The sequence below is a fragment of the Dipodomys ordii genome, unplaced genomic scaffold (assembly GCF_000151885.1).
Source record: "Dipodomys ordii isolate 6190 unplaced genomic scaffold, Dord_2.0 Scaffold206, whole genome shotgun sequence".
In the NCBI taxonomy this organism is placed as follows: Eukaryota; Metazoa; Chordata; class Mammalia; order Rodentia; family Heteromyidae; genus Dipodomys; species Dipodomys ordii.
This window is the reverse complement of record NW_012267422.1, coordinates 162,506-178,177: the sequence shown is the minus strand read 5'-3', so window position 1 is coordinate 178,177 and position 15,672 is coordinate 162,506. Positions and strand designations below refer to the sequence as shown.

Sequence of the window (15,672 nt, the reverse complement as noted above, 5' to 3'; positions counted from 1 at the left end):
TTGTCATGCCGACACTTTTCTTAATCACACTACTAGCTAATTAACACCCTATCTGCATTTTTAGTGCCTCCATACGAAATCAGAATTAAGCCTCTATCAGCTCTTTGCTGCCTTCAAGAATAATTCTCACCCACAGATCTAAGAGGCCAGGAAGAGCTCGTAGCTCACGCAGCAGGGCCTGGGACTCAGGGCCTGGGACGCAAGCTCCGCCCAGGTCCGGGGCAGTCCCGCTCACACTCGCACTTTGTTCCTGGGTTTCCCCTTCGCGCCAAATGGGCGCGCGGCTCTTTGTTCCGCCATTTTGAGCGCCGTACCAGGAGGCCGGCTTTCTCAGGCTACGAAGAACGCGGAAAGAGACTTGCGCAGGTTTAGTTCTAAATAAACTGGGTCAATAAACTGGAAACTCAAGCAGGAGATTTAACTAGTGCCAAAAAACTAAACCCAACTTCATGGAGATAACAAACCACATTTGGAACACGTAGCCGAAGAAAATGTTCGCTCTTTCATAGAGAATGTGGGCGGCCCTGAAAAGGGCCTTTGGTTGAGTAAACTGGGCTTTAGAGGGAGCTCCTAGCCGCCGAAGCCGTAGAGGGTGCGGCCCTGGCGCTTGAGCGCGTAGACCACGTCCATGGCGGTGACGGTCTTGCGCTTGGCGTGCTCCGTGTAGGTGACGGCGTCGCGGATCACGTTCTCAAGAAACACCTTCAGCACCCCGCGAGTCTCCTCGTAGATCAGGCCGGAGATACGCTTGACGCCGCCACGACGGGCCAGCCGCCTAATTGCGGGCTTTGTAATACCCTGGATGTTATCGCGAAGGACTTTGCGATGACGCTTAGCGCCACCCTTTCCGAGGCCCTTCCCGCCTTTGCCGCGTCCAGACATACTGAAGAAGCTACAAGAACGTCCCCAAAACGCAGCTGAGCCAGGCGGCTCTTGCCTTATATGCACGGATTTCGGACCTAATTGAAGACTGAAGGCGCCAGCCCTCTGGTCCCGCCCTAGCCCCGCCCCTCGAACCACATGTGATGTGACGTCACCAACGATTTGAATGCCCGTTCACGGAGCTCTATTGTCTGCTGAGACCTCTCCAAAAATTCCTTTTTGTAGTTTTCACTGTCAGCCTAAAGTAAAGAAATTTTAATGATTGCCATTTTCCACTTGAGATGCTTTCGGGTTGCTGAGGAGCGTTGCTCTGTAACACAATTCTGTTGAAGATGGACCCCGGGTTTTTTAACTTTTCCCTCTTCCTGCTGTAAGGGTCCAAAAATACTCTACAAAAGAGTTGGAAAATTGCAACCTAATCTCCCTATCACATAGTTAAGGGAAGGATGGCCAGAAAAAGGTTTTCCCGAAGGAGGCAAATACATGGTCGGATACCGATTCTTTGGTATGATTCTTAACTCGCGCCGAGGTTCAGATTCTATTTCCGGCTAGTTTCTTTCCTTCCCCAGTTAGTTAAAATGTGCCATTTTATGTAAACTTTTTGCTACCTTCACAACTCACTAGCGTGTTGTTTCTCTACTTTTTACTTTTCTCTTCGATTCTAGTAGCAACATTCTTCCAAACAATTGGCATCCTACAGTAAACCAAGTATTGGAAGAGAGCTTACATAGCAGATGGAGTAGAGTTGAATGTTAGTAGGCAACATAATACTTAAGAGTGTTAATAGGAGGCTCGGCAGCAGCAAAGCAGAGTGGCGCAGCGGAAGCGTGCTGGGCCCATAACCCAGAGGTCGATGGATCGAAACCATCCTCTGCTAGGCTGTCTCTTTTCTTCCAGCCTTCTTTTTTCCTACTTTTAATACTAACTTAACGTTTGGACCTAAGCTACCCTATGCCTACCCTCTTCCTCATACCAACAACCTTTCTCCCCCTCTCCCCTCTCCTTTCTCCAAATTTGTCTTCCTGTCTCTCTGTCAGACTGCTGTTGCAGGTTGTCTTTTATCTAATTACGCTAACCTTCTGTCACTGTGACGCAATCATGTTACCCTCTGTCTCAGCACTGCCCGTTCTTTATTGTCAGTATCTGTAGTCTCTACAAACATCCATCTCTGCCCCTGTCCGTATAATTCTTCAGGTAACATTAATCACCTCTCTTCTGTATCTCTGTGAGCTTCCCATTTTCACTTTTATTATCTGTTTGCTAACCAACAAGCATTTGACCAAAGATGTCGGCTCAACTTTACAGACTCCTTGGCCTTAATGTGTTAGATTTTGCTCTGTAGAAAGAATCTAATTGGCCCATACCTGTACTGGGTTGTTCGGTTAATAGGCACTGTTATTTATGCTGTACTTTATTCTGTAACTGAGGCTTGGATGGGGAAAGTTAAATAACTAGTTATATAATAGGTGAAGTGGGGCAGATAAAGGTAGATGAGCAAGATAGGTATACATTTCAAATGTAACGTGTGTCCCCGCCATTTCTGCCAGATAGGCTAGAATAAAGGAGGTACTTACATATTTGTTATATCAAACTGAACTGCTCTGAGATCATTTCTAATGGAATACTGTATCCTCGCTAAGAAAATAGCAGCAGCAGCAGTAGTAGTGAAGGCAAATATACAATTAAAATTTTCTAGTCATTAGTTAAGCTTTTCAGAATTCTTAGACATGATTTGTTTTCCTAACACTACTTAGTATTTTTATAAGGCTTGCTTTGAGTCAATTATTTTCTGAGAATAAAATTTTTTTTTACTCAAGGGTAGTCTAATGTGCCTATAATAAATTACTATGAAATGAGAACGAAACACCTATTGAAGCACTTTTTAAAAATAATGACCATATAAATAAATGCAGCAGTTCAACATATCTTACTTATTAAAATGTAATTCCATAAATAAAAAGTCTCTGAAAAAATATTTTCATTCACTTTCAGACTGCTATGAAACTGATTCATCTGTTTTTCTAGCTTCATTATCCTTAATTTGATGTTGAAAGAAAATAAAGGTTATGCATTTGAAACCATATTTAGGAATACCTACCCAGTAAATGAAGTTCTTTACTTCGCTTTTAAAATTAAAATTCTCTTTCCATTATTTACTAACTTACTGAATTAATCAGAAATATATTTCTGTAGGACATTAAAATCACAACAAAGCAATTACTTATTGAATATCTTGAGAATTCAGTTGTTGTGTGCAAAAAAATTGGTTCCTTTATAAATTATAATAATCTTATTCATGAAATTTCATTGTTAGACACGGAAGGGAATATAAAGATAGCATATAGAAGCCTTCCAAACGTGTTTTGGAAAATAGAGAAAGACTATGATAAAGGAAGTGCAAAATACACTGTACATATCCACAGAATAATCACAACAAAACCCTCTTGCACTACCAATGTGTGTTTAAAAAAAAATTAAGGTAAGATTTTTTAAAGGAACAAAAAGCCTGGGCTAGCCTGCACAGTGATCCTATTTATGCTTTCTACCGTACCTGGAATGACAGGCATAGATAGATAGATAGATAGATAGATAGATAGATAGATAGATAGATAGACACCATACCTAGTTTTTAATTGATTGAAATTGAATCTCCAAACATTTTGCTTGGGCTGGCCTCAAATGAAGGTCCTTCCAATCTCTACTTCCTAAATAGCTAGAATTACAGATAGGAGCTATTATACCAACCTATGGTGGTTGCTGATTCCTCAGCAGGACCTGGGGATGTGGTGCTGAGAGACAGAGAGTAGACTACACCAAGCAGGTATGGACAAAGTTTAATTTGAAAAACCCTACATCCTTATATACTATTCACAGACAAAAAAGGTTATTTTTAGCCACAAAACATAAAACAGCTTTATGTGCTCAGACATTACATCAAAGGTTACAGAAAATAAGCAGGATGCAGGTGATTTCTTTTACACACAAAAAGGGAGTGTTAAGAGGTCATTCAGAGGAACACCATAGGGCACCTTCTGCATATCCCCGGAGGTTGTGGCCAGATGTCTGGACTGTTGTCCTCAGATGGGGTCACGCAGGCCTGTGCCTCCAATACACCTAGACATGTTTTTAAACAAGAAAATACTTTCAGTGAAACAGTATTTCTTGCCAGGCACCAGTGGCTACTCAGGATGCTGAAATCTGAGACCAGTTTTCAAAGCCAGCCCTGGGCAGGAAACTCCTTGAGACTCTTACATCCAATTAACCACCCAATAAATACATAAATAAATAAGAAAAGCAGAAATGCTGCTGTAGCTCAGATAGTAGAGTGCTACCATTGAGTAAAGAAACACAGGCCCTGAGCTCAAGCCTTGAGCAAACAGAAGAGAGAGAGAAAAAAAAAAGCACTATTTAAAAGGATACTATACTAAGTGCAGAAGGAAGGAATAAGAAAACCTGGTGGTTGTAGCTGTTTACTAGTTCAGTGATCAGGGAAAACTCTTAGCTTAACCTATATTTACTACAGTGAAGAAGACAATGCAGGAAAAAGAGAGGGCTCCCCCCTCCTAAGAAGGGGGGAGAGAGAGCAGAGAGAGAGAAAAGCTAGTGAAGGCTTTCTGGTGAAGACTTTCTTGTTCTCTGTCTTCTGTGATGGCACACATGCAGGGACATAAGTCAGCTGTGCTGGCCAAGAAAAGTCCACTTGAATATTGGAGTTGACGTTGTTGAAGAATTTGTGGGGTACACCCTTAACCAAACACTGAGTACACACCATGAATTGTCCTGTTTACTTCAAATGTCCTGTCTACTCAGACCATAAAGTCTCATTCGTTGCTCTAGAGATATAGAATGATATCATTATTCCAGGAATTATGTCAAAAGTGTCACTAGCATTATCTAGAGGATTCAGTGACAATTGAGTAAAACGTTTTCTGCAGTAACTGTGTCATTATCTACTTCAGGAATGGTGGCAGGTTTTGAGGCAAGACTTCAGAGAGTAAGCAACCAAGCACATTCTAGGCAAAAGAAAACAGTGTAAGTAGACATAATAGTTAAGTTCCCATGGGTGAAGGAGTGAAGCAGCAAAGTCTATGATAGCAAATACTCCCTTCTCCATCCTCTTGCATGAAGGCGAAGAGGGCTATGTAAGAAAAAAGGGTTTGGAGAAATTTAAAAAAAAAAGTGGCTAAGTGGCTATGTTTAAAACACGTCCTCGTCACCCATTGAAGGAGGAGCTTTGTCCCTAAGTAATAGGAAATGGCTGAACTCTGTACTCTACCCCAGCTTAGCGGAGTCTGGCCCAATGTATTAGTTAAATGTACTTGCAGCCTGGGTGAAAAGAGCACTGAATGCCAGAGAGGGTGCTTTGGAGCAGAATGAAGCAAGGGACTGGGAGAAGCCGACTTTCTGCTCCACAGAGGATGAGGAGCCGGGCTGGCATCCATTGGATGACTTCTGTTGCCTCTGCCTTTTCGAATTCCTTGGTCAGTTAAACATAAGAGTTGGTGGTGGAATTTCTATATTCTCGTCCTGTGTTTCTTCACTCCTTAGTATATGAGAACTTCTGAAATAATACTGCGGGCAGTTCTCCGACATCACATCGTAACAAGCAGGGTGGTGAAAACCACCATCCCTGGTGATCGCACCGCTGTGACCTTATCCACGTGGGGTTTTCGAACAACCAAACACCTAAAGGCTTCAAGGGTGAAGGTGGGCGATCACGAAAAGGGAAGAAAATCGGAGTTAGCTTATCTTTAAGCGTATCACTCGGGAGAAACAAAACACAGCGTTCTGACATCTCGGGAATTACAGGGCTTTTCTCTTCGCGAAGCAGCCATGTATTACAAGACAAAGGATTAGCATTCTAACCTTTCCTAAAGCCCACGCTGCAGCCCCTCGCTCGCACAGCCCACGGCAGGGAAAAGCGGGTGCGACGCAGACGTCACTGAGTCTTGCTGCTATTGTGTGGCTGATAAATACGGGTAGAAAGTTCATCCTATTTATAAGTGTTAAAACAGCTCTTTGTTCGCAGGGACCACGTGGCCTAACGGATAAGGCGTCTGACTTCGGATCAGAAGATTGAGGGTTCGAATCCCTTCGTGGTTAATCAGCTGGTCTTTTGTTTCCCAGCTCTTGTCTTTCAGTTGTATTGTATCACAGAATGCTATAAGTTCCAGTCACCGTGGGTTATCACAAACCTGTTGCTTCTTTTCTAGCTTTGAACTTGTACACAAGTTTCCACGTTTCCCGTCTGATTCATCAAGCATGCAATGTTTTGGCTTTGGGCTGCTGTTTGTTACTTTCCTTCTCTGTCCATGTTACCTTTTCATTTTTCTTCGGTTTTGTTGGCATCAAGAGGAAGAGGACAGCTCATAATCAATCCTAAATTGTAGAACAGAAATACTAAAGACATTAAAAATGCACAGGTGGTTGAGTGGGCAAAGGTGTGGCTTTCCATGCTGCAGAATAAAAGCCCTTAAATTCATTGTCCCACCAAAAAAAAGACAAAACTCTGAAAACATGAGTAGTGTAGTACATAAAAACCTATTTTGAAAAATAAAAATTACCCCTGTTTTCACTGTATTTGATGTTGGTATAATTTGTGGAGGGGAAGGGAAAAAACGTTGTTTAAATAGGGATACAGGTGGACCATTGCAACAATGAGATGTTCAAGACTCGAAAAACCAACTTTACAAGTTTGGCGGGGGAGGAGGGGAGAATGGGAAGGGATGGGAAGGGGAAACAAAAGAGGAGGCAACAATGCTTGATAAGAAATGTACTCATTACCTTGCCCATGTAATTGTAACCCTTCTGTACAGTATTTTCATAATAAAAATAAAATAAAAATAAAAATTATTTCAAGGAAATATAATTTCCAATTGTTGTCACCATGGAGAAACATGTTTGTCTCTAACTCAGAATACTGATTGCATCTCTTGGAGGATATAGGTTTTCTGTGTTAAGTCTAAACTATGAATATTAAAACAGTAATATTCCACAACCACTTCCTTAGCGCTGCTTTCTGATACTGGTTTTCTTTACTCACCTGAAGATTCCAAATAATACAGAAAAGTTGGAGATTGATCATTGAGTCCCACACCTGGCGAACTCTTGGATTAAAAAACGTCCTAGCCAGGTGCTGGTAGCTCATGCCTGTCATCCTAGTTACTTAAAAGGCTGACATCTGAGCCCTGCAGTTCAAAGCCAGTCTGGGCAGGAAAGTCTGTGAGAATTATCTCCAATTAACAACCAGAAAACTGAAGTCGAGCTGTGGCTTCAAGCGGTACCATGTTAGTCGAGCAAAAAAGGTCAGGGATACTGTCCAGACCCTTGTTCAAGGACCTGTGTATCACCTTTATACATAGTAATTTTTTTCACGTTCTAATGTCATGAAAAGCCTACTTTCACCCTACTCCCTACTCCCTAATCCTTACACCCCACTCCCACCCCCATGCACACAGGAGACCAAAAAAGCCCTACCACTTGTACTAGTTACCAGAAATTCAACTCAGCTAATTAATCTCAGTCCTTTTGTCTTGCATGAGAAATTCTCCTAAACTAAAATCTATAGCCTTACACTTCAGGATTGATAGAAGAGGAGAGAGGGAATACACAGAACACAAAATGAATAGACTATAAAGTAATACATTAATAACTTATGTTACATATTTGGGAAAGCTGGTTCTGAATGAGTTTTAAAATATGTCACTCTGACATATTGGTGATTTTGAATTAAAGGCAGAGTAGGTACAAGAAAGTCAGTCTTTTTTTTTTTTTTCCTTAAAGGAAGATGATGGCATTTCTCACAAAAGGTCTCCTTCCTGAACCAGAAGGAAAGTATCATTGTTATTATTAAGGATGGAAAATTGATGTCAAGGGAAATCTACAAATCAACCTTGTTAGCCTAATTCTTGTACTTCTAACCAGTACACTTCCCAATTGTCTACCCTATCCAGCTGCCAGCACAGACTGTGGAAAGCTGTTGCCTCTGTGTCTGATGGTGAATTGAGGGTTGTTGGCCAACAGAGCCTGGAATCAGGAAGAGCTAGACATGAAATGGAATAAGCTAAGATTGGAGCAAAAGATGCCTCAGGAGCCCCACCAGATGCTAAACAGATAAGGGCACTATGTCCTAGGCTCCCCAGACTCCAGAAGTAGGAAAATAATAATAATAATAATAATGGCTTTAGAACTTAGACATTTTGAAATATATACATATACTTTCAAAGCTTTTGGTATGAATTGTGAATGCTTCTCCAGAAAGAATTTCTAATTTCCATGTTTTCCAGGAGTGAGGTCACTACTAACCAAGTGAATCCTAAACCTTACTAAGCTAATTTTCACAACTTAGCAGTGTGGCTTAGTAGTAGAGCACTTATCTAGCAACACATGAAGCCCTGACTTTGATCTCCATCACTACCAAAAAACGAAAAACAACAACAAGAATTTGTCAATAAATGATTTATGGTACATATTCTGCATTATATACTAATAGTGTAAGCACGCATAAGTTATCACTAGTAATATAAGTGGTATGTTTTGTCTCAATGGTGTATCTCTGGCACCTGTACAACACCCAGTACAACAAACAGTTTCCAAAGGCTAATAGGTGTTGAGGAAATAGCAAGCCCATTGAGGAAAGATTAAAAAGCAGTGATCAGGGATAATTTGAGTCTGAATATTTAAACATGTGTGAGTATTTGGGCTAACATGTAAGAAGGGTTCTGGGAAGAGGGAAAAATAAATGCAGAGGATCAAAGGTAACATTGTGCATGCAGTATTGGAGAACAGTGAGAAACAAGATGGCTAGAGAAAATACAATTAGAGTGACAGGACATGGTTTCTTTGGAATCCATATTGGCTCAGACCACTTCAGATTTTAGTTTTCTAGGACAGAAAATAATTGACTTTCACACTAAGTAAAAGAGAAGAGGATAGAAAATTTGGAGCAGAGCTGGGTGCTGGTAGCTCATGCCTGTAATCCTAGCTACTCAGGAGGCTGAGATCTGAGGATCATGGTTCAAAGCCAGCCCAGGCAGGAAAGTGAATGACACTCTTATCTCCAATAAACTACTAGGAAACCGGAAGTGGCACTGTGGCCCAAGTGGTAGAGCGCTTTCCTTGAGCTGAAAAGCTGAGGGAGAATGTCCAGGACCAGGGGGCAAGCCCCATGACTGGCCAAAAGGAAAGAAAAAAAAAAAAAAAGAAAATTTGGAACAGGTAGTTGACATTATCTGACTTACCTTTTAACAAAACCATCCTGATTTGCTGGTTTAAGGATAATTTATAATTAAGCAGGGAAAAAAGCAGAGGGAGGAGTCTAAAACATGGGTCATGGTGGTCTGGACTACAGTAGAAGCATAGAAGTGAGAGGAAAAAAACTTTCTTCTGAATATATTGTGAAGAGGGAAGCAAGAGGAATAGAGTGCCCTTTTAATTAATAGACTATTCTTTTTTGGTTCTTCAGCAGATGCTCTTCAATTTTTTTTTTTTTTTGGTAGTGGGGGAGAGTGGGAGTTTAGAGCCAGTACTGGGGCTTGAACTCAGGCCCTGAACATTATTTTTTAACATTTTTGCTCAGGGGTGGGACTCAGAACTTGAGCCACAGCTCCATTTCCCACAAATCACAATCCTCAGATCACAGCCTCCTGAGTAGCTAGGATTACAGGGCTGAGACTCCTAAACCCTAGTAAGGTTCAGCATCAAAATTATTCCACATCCACCTCATGATTTTACCAAAGACTTGAATTCACTTAAAATTGGCATTTGGTATATATAAGGAATGGGGGGGGGGGGAAGGACAAAGTTTCCTCTACACATGCACAGAGTGATTTTAAGTGCTTATTTTATAAATATCTGTTGGATGTTGAAAAGCTGAAAAGACAGATTAAAAAAAAAAAAAGATGGTGCTGAGTTTTCCTTAGTCTCAAAGAAGGTAAACTGCTGAGGGAGGAAGCAAAGGTTAGAATTCTCTTGTAGCCACGATATGAAACATCTCTGACTGTTGGAGAAAAAGTAAAGCATATAAAGCATATCATCCAATAAAGCATATCTTTCAGTCTGAAATAATCACTTGCTCTAATTTTACTTCCACGATAAATAGGTCAAAGTCTATAACCTACTTTTGGGCCAAATATAAGCAGAATTTTTAAAGAAAAATATTGCATCAGCGTTCATTTATTTTCCTTGGGCTTCAACTATCACAAGCCTTTGGAGAGCCTCACACTTAAAAAGAATCTGTTTCAGAAATTTTCTTGTCAAAAATCACAGTCTTAGCCAGGTGCTGGTGGCTCACACCTGTAATCCTAGCTATTTATGAGTCTGAGATCTGAGGATCAAGGTTCAAAGCCAACCCAGGCAGGAAAGTCCCTGAGAGTTTTAACTCCAATAAACCATCAGAAAACTGGAAGTGGTGCTGTGGCTCAAGTGGTAGACTGCTGGCCTAGAGCTGAAGAGGTCAGGCACAGCACCCAGGCCCAGAATTCAAGACCTACAACTGACAAAAAAAAAAAAAAAGACAAGTGATAAAGGGGAGAAATGTGTCACTGAGATGACCTTTTTAGTCCTAGTGAATTTTATTGTTCTACTTTGGATATACTCTGTCTTCCTAAAATGTAGTACATACAGTGGGTGATTGGTGAGCTTTTATAGGACTACATATCAACATTAATTAAGATGAATGTGGCAGAACATAGTCAAAATGGAGAGAAATAGCAGCTGGAATGATCTTCAAAGTTAATTTAATTATGATTGAATTCGCCCTAAGCATTTGATCTGGGTCTTGCAGGATTTTCTAGTTGGGACATGCTCTTCAAGTAGAAGGAACAAAAAGAGATCAAGGGAGGAAAGGAGAGGGGGTGGAAGGATATTTGGCAGATAAAGTGATATAATGCATTAAGACAAACGGTTTTGGTGTAACTGTGCCTGTAATCTCAAAGGTAAAGAGGATTTGAATTACAACTGGAACCATCAAAATGATCTGGACTACAGTTGCTAACATGGAAGCGTGAGAAACAAGTGGGTCGTTCTCAACCGAGGAGACCCAAATTCAAAGGATTCCCCAGCATCATGGATCACTTCCTTAGTCGAGGAGAGGTGGCTTGCTGGGGAAAACTTCCCACCTCTTCCAGGGGTTGGTGTGCGCACAGAGCAGCTGTTGGCTGAGTTTGTGTAAAGTATAAAAGCTCACGGGGTTGTGGAAGTGGTGAAGATTAAAATCCTACCAAACGACGAGGATGGGATTCGAACCCACGCGTGCAGAGCACAATGGATTAGCAGTCCATCGCCTTAACCACTCGGCCACCTCGTCACCTGTGGGGGTGCTGCCTGGGACAGCCTATCTGTGGCTTTATGTTACATTTTTTTTTCTTTTTAATTTCTTCCTTATGCAAAAGTTTTGTCAATTTCTGTCGCTCTATCTCGTGGCTTTATTGATTGTACAATGACTTTCTATAAAGGGCCTTGTTAATTTCATTTTTTTTAAATAAAAGAAAAAGCGGACACTGCGGGGAACGCGTGGACTCATCTTACTAAAGGAAGTGGGAAGATTTAATGAGGAAAAAATGGAGCTTGTGACTAATTTCATTTTTTTAATCAAATTGGATTCTTTTTTCCTACTCGTATATTGATTGATTCCGTCATTAAACCGGTTGCACCTGGGATGCTTTTAAGTAGGAGCATATTCTAGGACGCGAGACCTTTTAAAAATAAACCACTCTGAGACGCCTAAAGCATTTGCTGGTTGAAGAGATGGGAACGCAGGGCGACACAACCAATCAAAGCCGTGATTGGTTCCGAATGTCAGACCAAAGATTTGGGGCAAACTTGAGGGCAAGATAACCAAACCCCGAGATGAATCCGCTGAAATTCGAAGTTCATGACTGTAGCTGGATGGTTACTGAAGGAATCGCAGACTATTTTATCTTCTAAATAAGCTGTGGTAACACACCTTCCGTTTATTTTGGTGTTTTGATGAAGCTACCAAATACACAGGGTACTGTTAGTGTTTAAAAGCCAGTAGAGCATTTCAAATAGGTTTCAGGAAAGGGGGTCAAAATTAACTTGTAGAATTGGAAATCCTGGCAGGTGTGTATGGGAGAATGAGGATAAGGGAACACTAACACGTTACTGAGGTCCCAAAGAGGTTTGGATTCAAATTCCTGAATTTGGAATCCTGAGTGTTAACCATTACATTATAGGCAATATATGTAAATATATAGACATATAGCTATGTAGAGATATGTGTATGTTTATCACTACAATTCTTGCATACATTCTTTTTTTAGTTTTATTTTATTTTATTTGTGAACATACTGTACAGAGGGGTTACAATTGCATGGGCAGGATAATGCGTACATTTCTTACCAAGCTTTGCAGCCTCCTCCTTTGTTTACCCTTCACATCCCTTCCCAGCCTCCCCACTCCCTTGCATACATTCTTGCATCTGAAAATACATTTCAAAGGGGGTTTCAAAAGACAAAAGGCTTCAGGAAGAGGTTTTTAATAAACTGTTAGTGGTCCCATACTGACCATTTATGTCAGAAATGAGATCTAGGAGTTGAGAAGGAAAAATGAGCAGAGCTGGGAATGGTCCCTGCTCCTAGGTGAGTCATCTGAACTATAGCAGGTCCCACAGAGATTGGAATTCAGGTTACTGAACACAAAGTCTACAGCCATTACACCATGGGGCCATGAAACATAAAGCTTTTTGGAAGCAGTAAAATATAAATCGTAAAATGTCTTGACATTTTAGTGATCTATACATTTTTACTTGTATTTTATTGTAAAGATGCTGTACAGAGGGGTTACAGTTACATGAGGAAGGCAATGAGTACATTGTTACCCCCTCCCTTGTGGTTCTCCCACTATCCCTTCAGTCCGCTGTTATCCCCCAAAGTTGTAAACATTATTTCCAACATAGTGTCTTGTGACCCATTGTTGCAATGGGTCATCCTGTGTGCTTGTTTCACCATTTTGTTATTCCCTTTCATCTCCACCAAAATTAGATAAATGTGTATACAAGATGTAGGGTACCAAATTCAAATACAGGGACAACAGGGGATAAATCATAGGGGGAAGAACATACAAAAGAAACAACAACAAAAAGCACATGGTATATAAAAAACAACAACAACAAAGAAAAACCTCATGTCCATACCTTGGGGTTCATTTTGCTTAGCATCATTTATGTGGTCATATGTACATAGCTTTTGAGCTATTCTGCTCCTCTGATAAGATTATCCTAGATGTATACTGGTTATTGCAAATAAGGGAAACCCAAGAGACCTATGTTTCTTTGGGTCTGGCTTACTTCACTTACTAATTTTTTTCCAAGTCTTTCCATTTCCTAACAAACAGGGCAGTGTTATTCTTTTTGATGGAAGCATAGAATTCCATTGTATAGATTTTAGTGAAGTATAGGTTTTAAATGTAAAAATATTACCTGTTGGATCTCAGATACCAGAACCTGCAAAAAGATCCCATCCTTTAAAAGAAAAAGAAAAACAAAAAGCAAAAACAAAAACAAAGTGGTGTAGACAAAACTCATGCTCAAAATTCATGAAACTCGAACTTATTGAACAGTCCAGAATATGAAGGATGCCTTCTTAAATATCCAAGTCTGGACGATTTAAAAAAAAAAACTGGGTACCTTTGGTTTCCAAAAATGAAGAGACAAACGAAGCAAGATTTTTCAGGTCAAAGAAGGGGGTGAGGTTATAGAAGGACTATTTATAATTCGAATCTATAAAGGACTATGTAAGTGCATTATCAAATGCACTAAAACCCTAAGCAGGTCCCACCGAGATTTGAACTCGGATCGCTGGATTCAAAGTCCAGAGTGCTAACCATTACACCATGGGGCCAACCACGCCAAGGTGCTTTTGAAAATATTTAACAAGAACAGTAATTGATGTGCACAGAATGAAAATGATCAGGTTGATTTGGTCCTGTTCACATACATATACTTAGAAAGTCCTTCACAAAATCAAAAGTACATTTGCTTGATTAACCTGGGCCAAGAACTTCTCTTCAAGCTTATAAAGGAAAGTGTGAGCATTTAAGAATTGTTAATACATCTTTTCAAAAAGAAAAGACCTAAATTCCAGACACTAAGAATTTACTAGTAATTTCAGGAATAAAATGAAATTTTGCACCTATATAATTTTTACCCAAATAATTTTTACTTTCTTCTTTTTTCTTACCTTCATTACTTAATTGAATGATTTTTTAATATTACTAAAACAAATTGTATTTGACTTATTTTATTCTTATTTGCAACAACAGTGTGTGTGTGCGCGTGTGTATGTGTGTGTGTGTTAGGAAGAGTAAAAGTGAATTTTAGATAGGAAAAGGTTTTAAAATCAGATTTGCCCAATATCTAAAAACGGTTTTAAAAATTTATCTCCTCTTTAACAATTCTGACCTCCGAAAAAAATCCAGGATGAAGGAAGGTCTATTAATTTCTGTTTGAAATACTGATTCTAAAACATCGAATAAACTCATGAGTAGAATAGTGATGCACTGGATGTATCAAAATTCTTGGGAGAATATCAGAAAGAAGAAGTGAAAGGGAAGATTTTGGAAGTTAGACATGAATTAGATTTCGAATAGGGAGAGAGCAATTCAAGATTTGAAAACAAAACAGCATGACGTTTCCAGAATCTTTAGATGTCTCGGAAAATCCTAGGGTAGACAGCGATTTCCAAAGACAGTTACTAAGATTTCTCAGCGTCTGCTTCCCTTAAAAAGAATAAAATCCTTGGTCCCAATTTGATGGATAAAAGTAACAGCCGAAGAACATTACGCATCCTTTAAACAGAGCCTGAGATCATAACAGGATTCCGATACATGCAAAGAAAACACCAAGCCGTAGTCGGCAGGATTCGAACCTGCGCGGGAAGATCCCAATGGATTTCAAGTCCATCGCCTTAACCACTCGGCCACGACTACAAACCGATGTTAATCTGTCTGGATATAATCCCAAGAGAAGTCAAATATTTCCTTTATAAAAACCTTATCTTCATTTGTTTTAACAATGTAAAAACAGTTCCGGAGTGTTTATCTCATTATAAGATAAGGTCAAGATTTTGACGACTGAGATAACTAAACGCATCATAGCTAACAGCAAAACTCCATGCATAAAGACTTTAGGAAATATGATAAAGACTCTATGAAAAGCAAATGTCAACCCCGAAGTGAAATCTGAAAACACTCTCAAAACGTACTTAATAAAACTCACCGTTACTGAAGACTACATAAATCGATATTTCTGACCATTTGTCTTTGCAGGCTTCGTCGCTCTAAATTTCAAGTGTCTGTGAAACCAATAGTTGTCCTTTTAAAGGAAGGATAAAAGAGTTAGCAGAGGATGGTTTCGATCCATCGACCTCTGGGTTATGGGCCCAGCACGCTTCCGCTGCGCCACTCTGCTCCGCTGACAGAGACACCTTTCAGTTGTAGGTTCTACGTTATCGTTGTCAGCAATCTAAAATATTCTTTTGTCTAATAATTGTATTCTTGATGTACATCGTTACTACGTTTCGAAATGTCATCGATTTAGAATTCTCCCTGCAAAAAGCGACAATCAGCCGACGATATAATTCTACAGAGCTCGTTATAAATTGCTTTAGACTATTGAAACACCCATGGCATACTGATTACTGCAGTCATTTGAGGATCTCAGAACAGCATTGAAAATGCTTACCTTGGAAGAAAATTAAGTTGCATTGGCCGGGAATCGAACCCGGGCCTCCCGCGTGGCAGGCGAGAATTCTACCACTGAACCACCAATGC

General features: G+C 40.1%; 1 protein-coding gene and 7 non-coding genes across 8 annotated transcripts in view; 2 read left to right on the top strand and 6 right to left on the bottom strand.

Annotated features, from left to right (window-relative positions):
* The window catches only part of LOC105999998, a 43,164-nt gene extending 42,268 nt beyond the window's left edge, over positions 1-896 (bottom strand). The window contains exons 1-2 of the mRNA XM_013035183.1: positions 572-896; positions 131-335 (exon numbers count right to left, since the gene is read on the bottom strand). Of these exons, the coding sequence (XP_012890637.1) occupies positions 131-335; positions 572-882 (516 nt within the window). The 5' untranslated portion in view covers positions 883-896. The remainder of the gene's footprint in view (positions 1-130; positions 336-571) is intronic.
* A 791-nt stretch (positions 897-1,687) lies between these two features.
* On the top strand, positions 1,688-1,759 carry Trnam-cau. Its single transcript has one exon. It is a non-coding gene; the product is annotated as a tRNA-Met (tRNA).
* Positions 1,760-5,912: 4,153 nt separating this feature from the next.
* On the top strand, positions 5,913-5,985 carry Trnar-ucg. The gene has a single exon. It is a non-coding gene; the product is annotated as a tRNA-Arg (tRNA).
* A 5,121-nt stretch (positions 5,986-11,106) lies between these two features.
* Trnas-gcu lies at positions 11,107-11,188 on the bottom strand. Its single transcript has one exon. It is a non-coding gene; the product is annotated as a tRNA-Ser (tRNA).
* Positions 11,189-13,670: 2,482 nt separating this feature from the next.
* Positions 13,671-13,742, bottom strand: Trnaq-uug. The gene has a single exon. It is a non-coding gene; the product is annotated as a tRNA-Gln (tRNA).
* Positions 13,743-14,747: 1,005 nt separating this feature from the next.
* Trnas-uga lies at positions 14,748-14,829 on the bottom strand. Its single transcript has one exon. It is a non-coding gene; the product is annotated as a tRNA-Ser (tRNA).
* Positions 14,830-15,238: 409 nt separating this feature from the next.
* Positions 15,239-15,310, bottom strand: Trnam-cau. The gene has a single exon. It is a non-coding gene; the product is annotated as a tRNA-Met (tRNA).
* A 291-nt stretch (positions 15,311-15,601) lies between these two features.
* On the bottom strand, positions 15,602-15,672 carry Trnag-gcc. Its single transcript has one exon. It is a non-coding gene; the product is annotated as a tRNA-Gly (tRNA).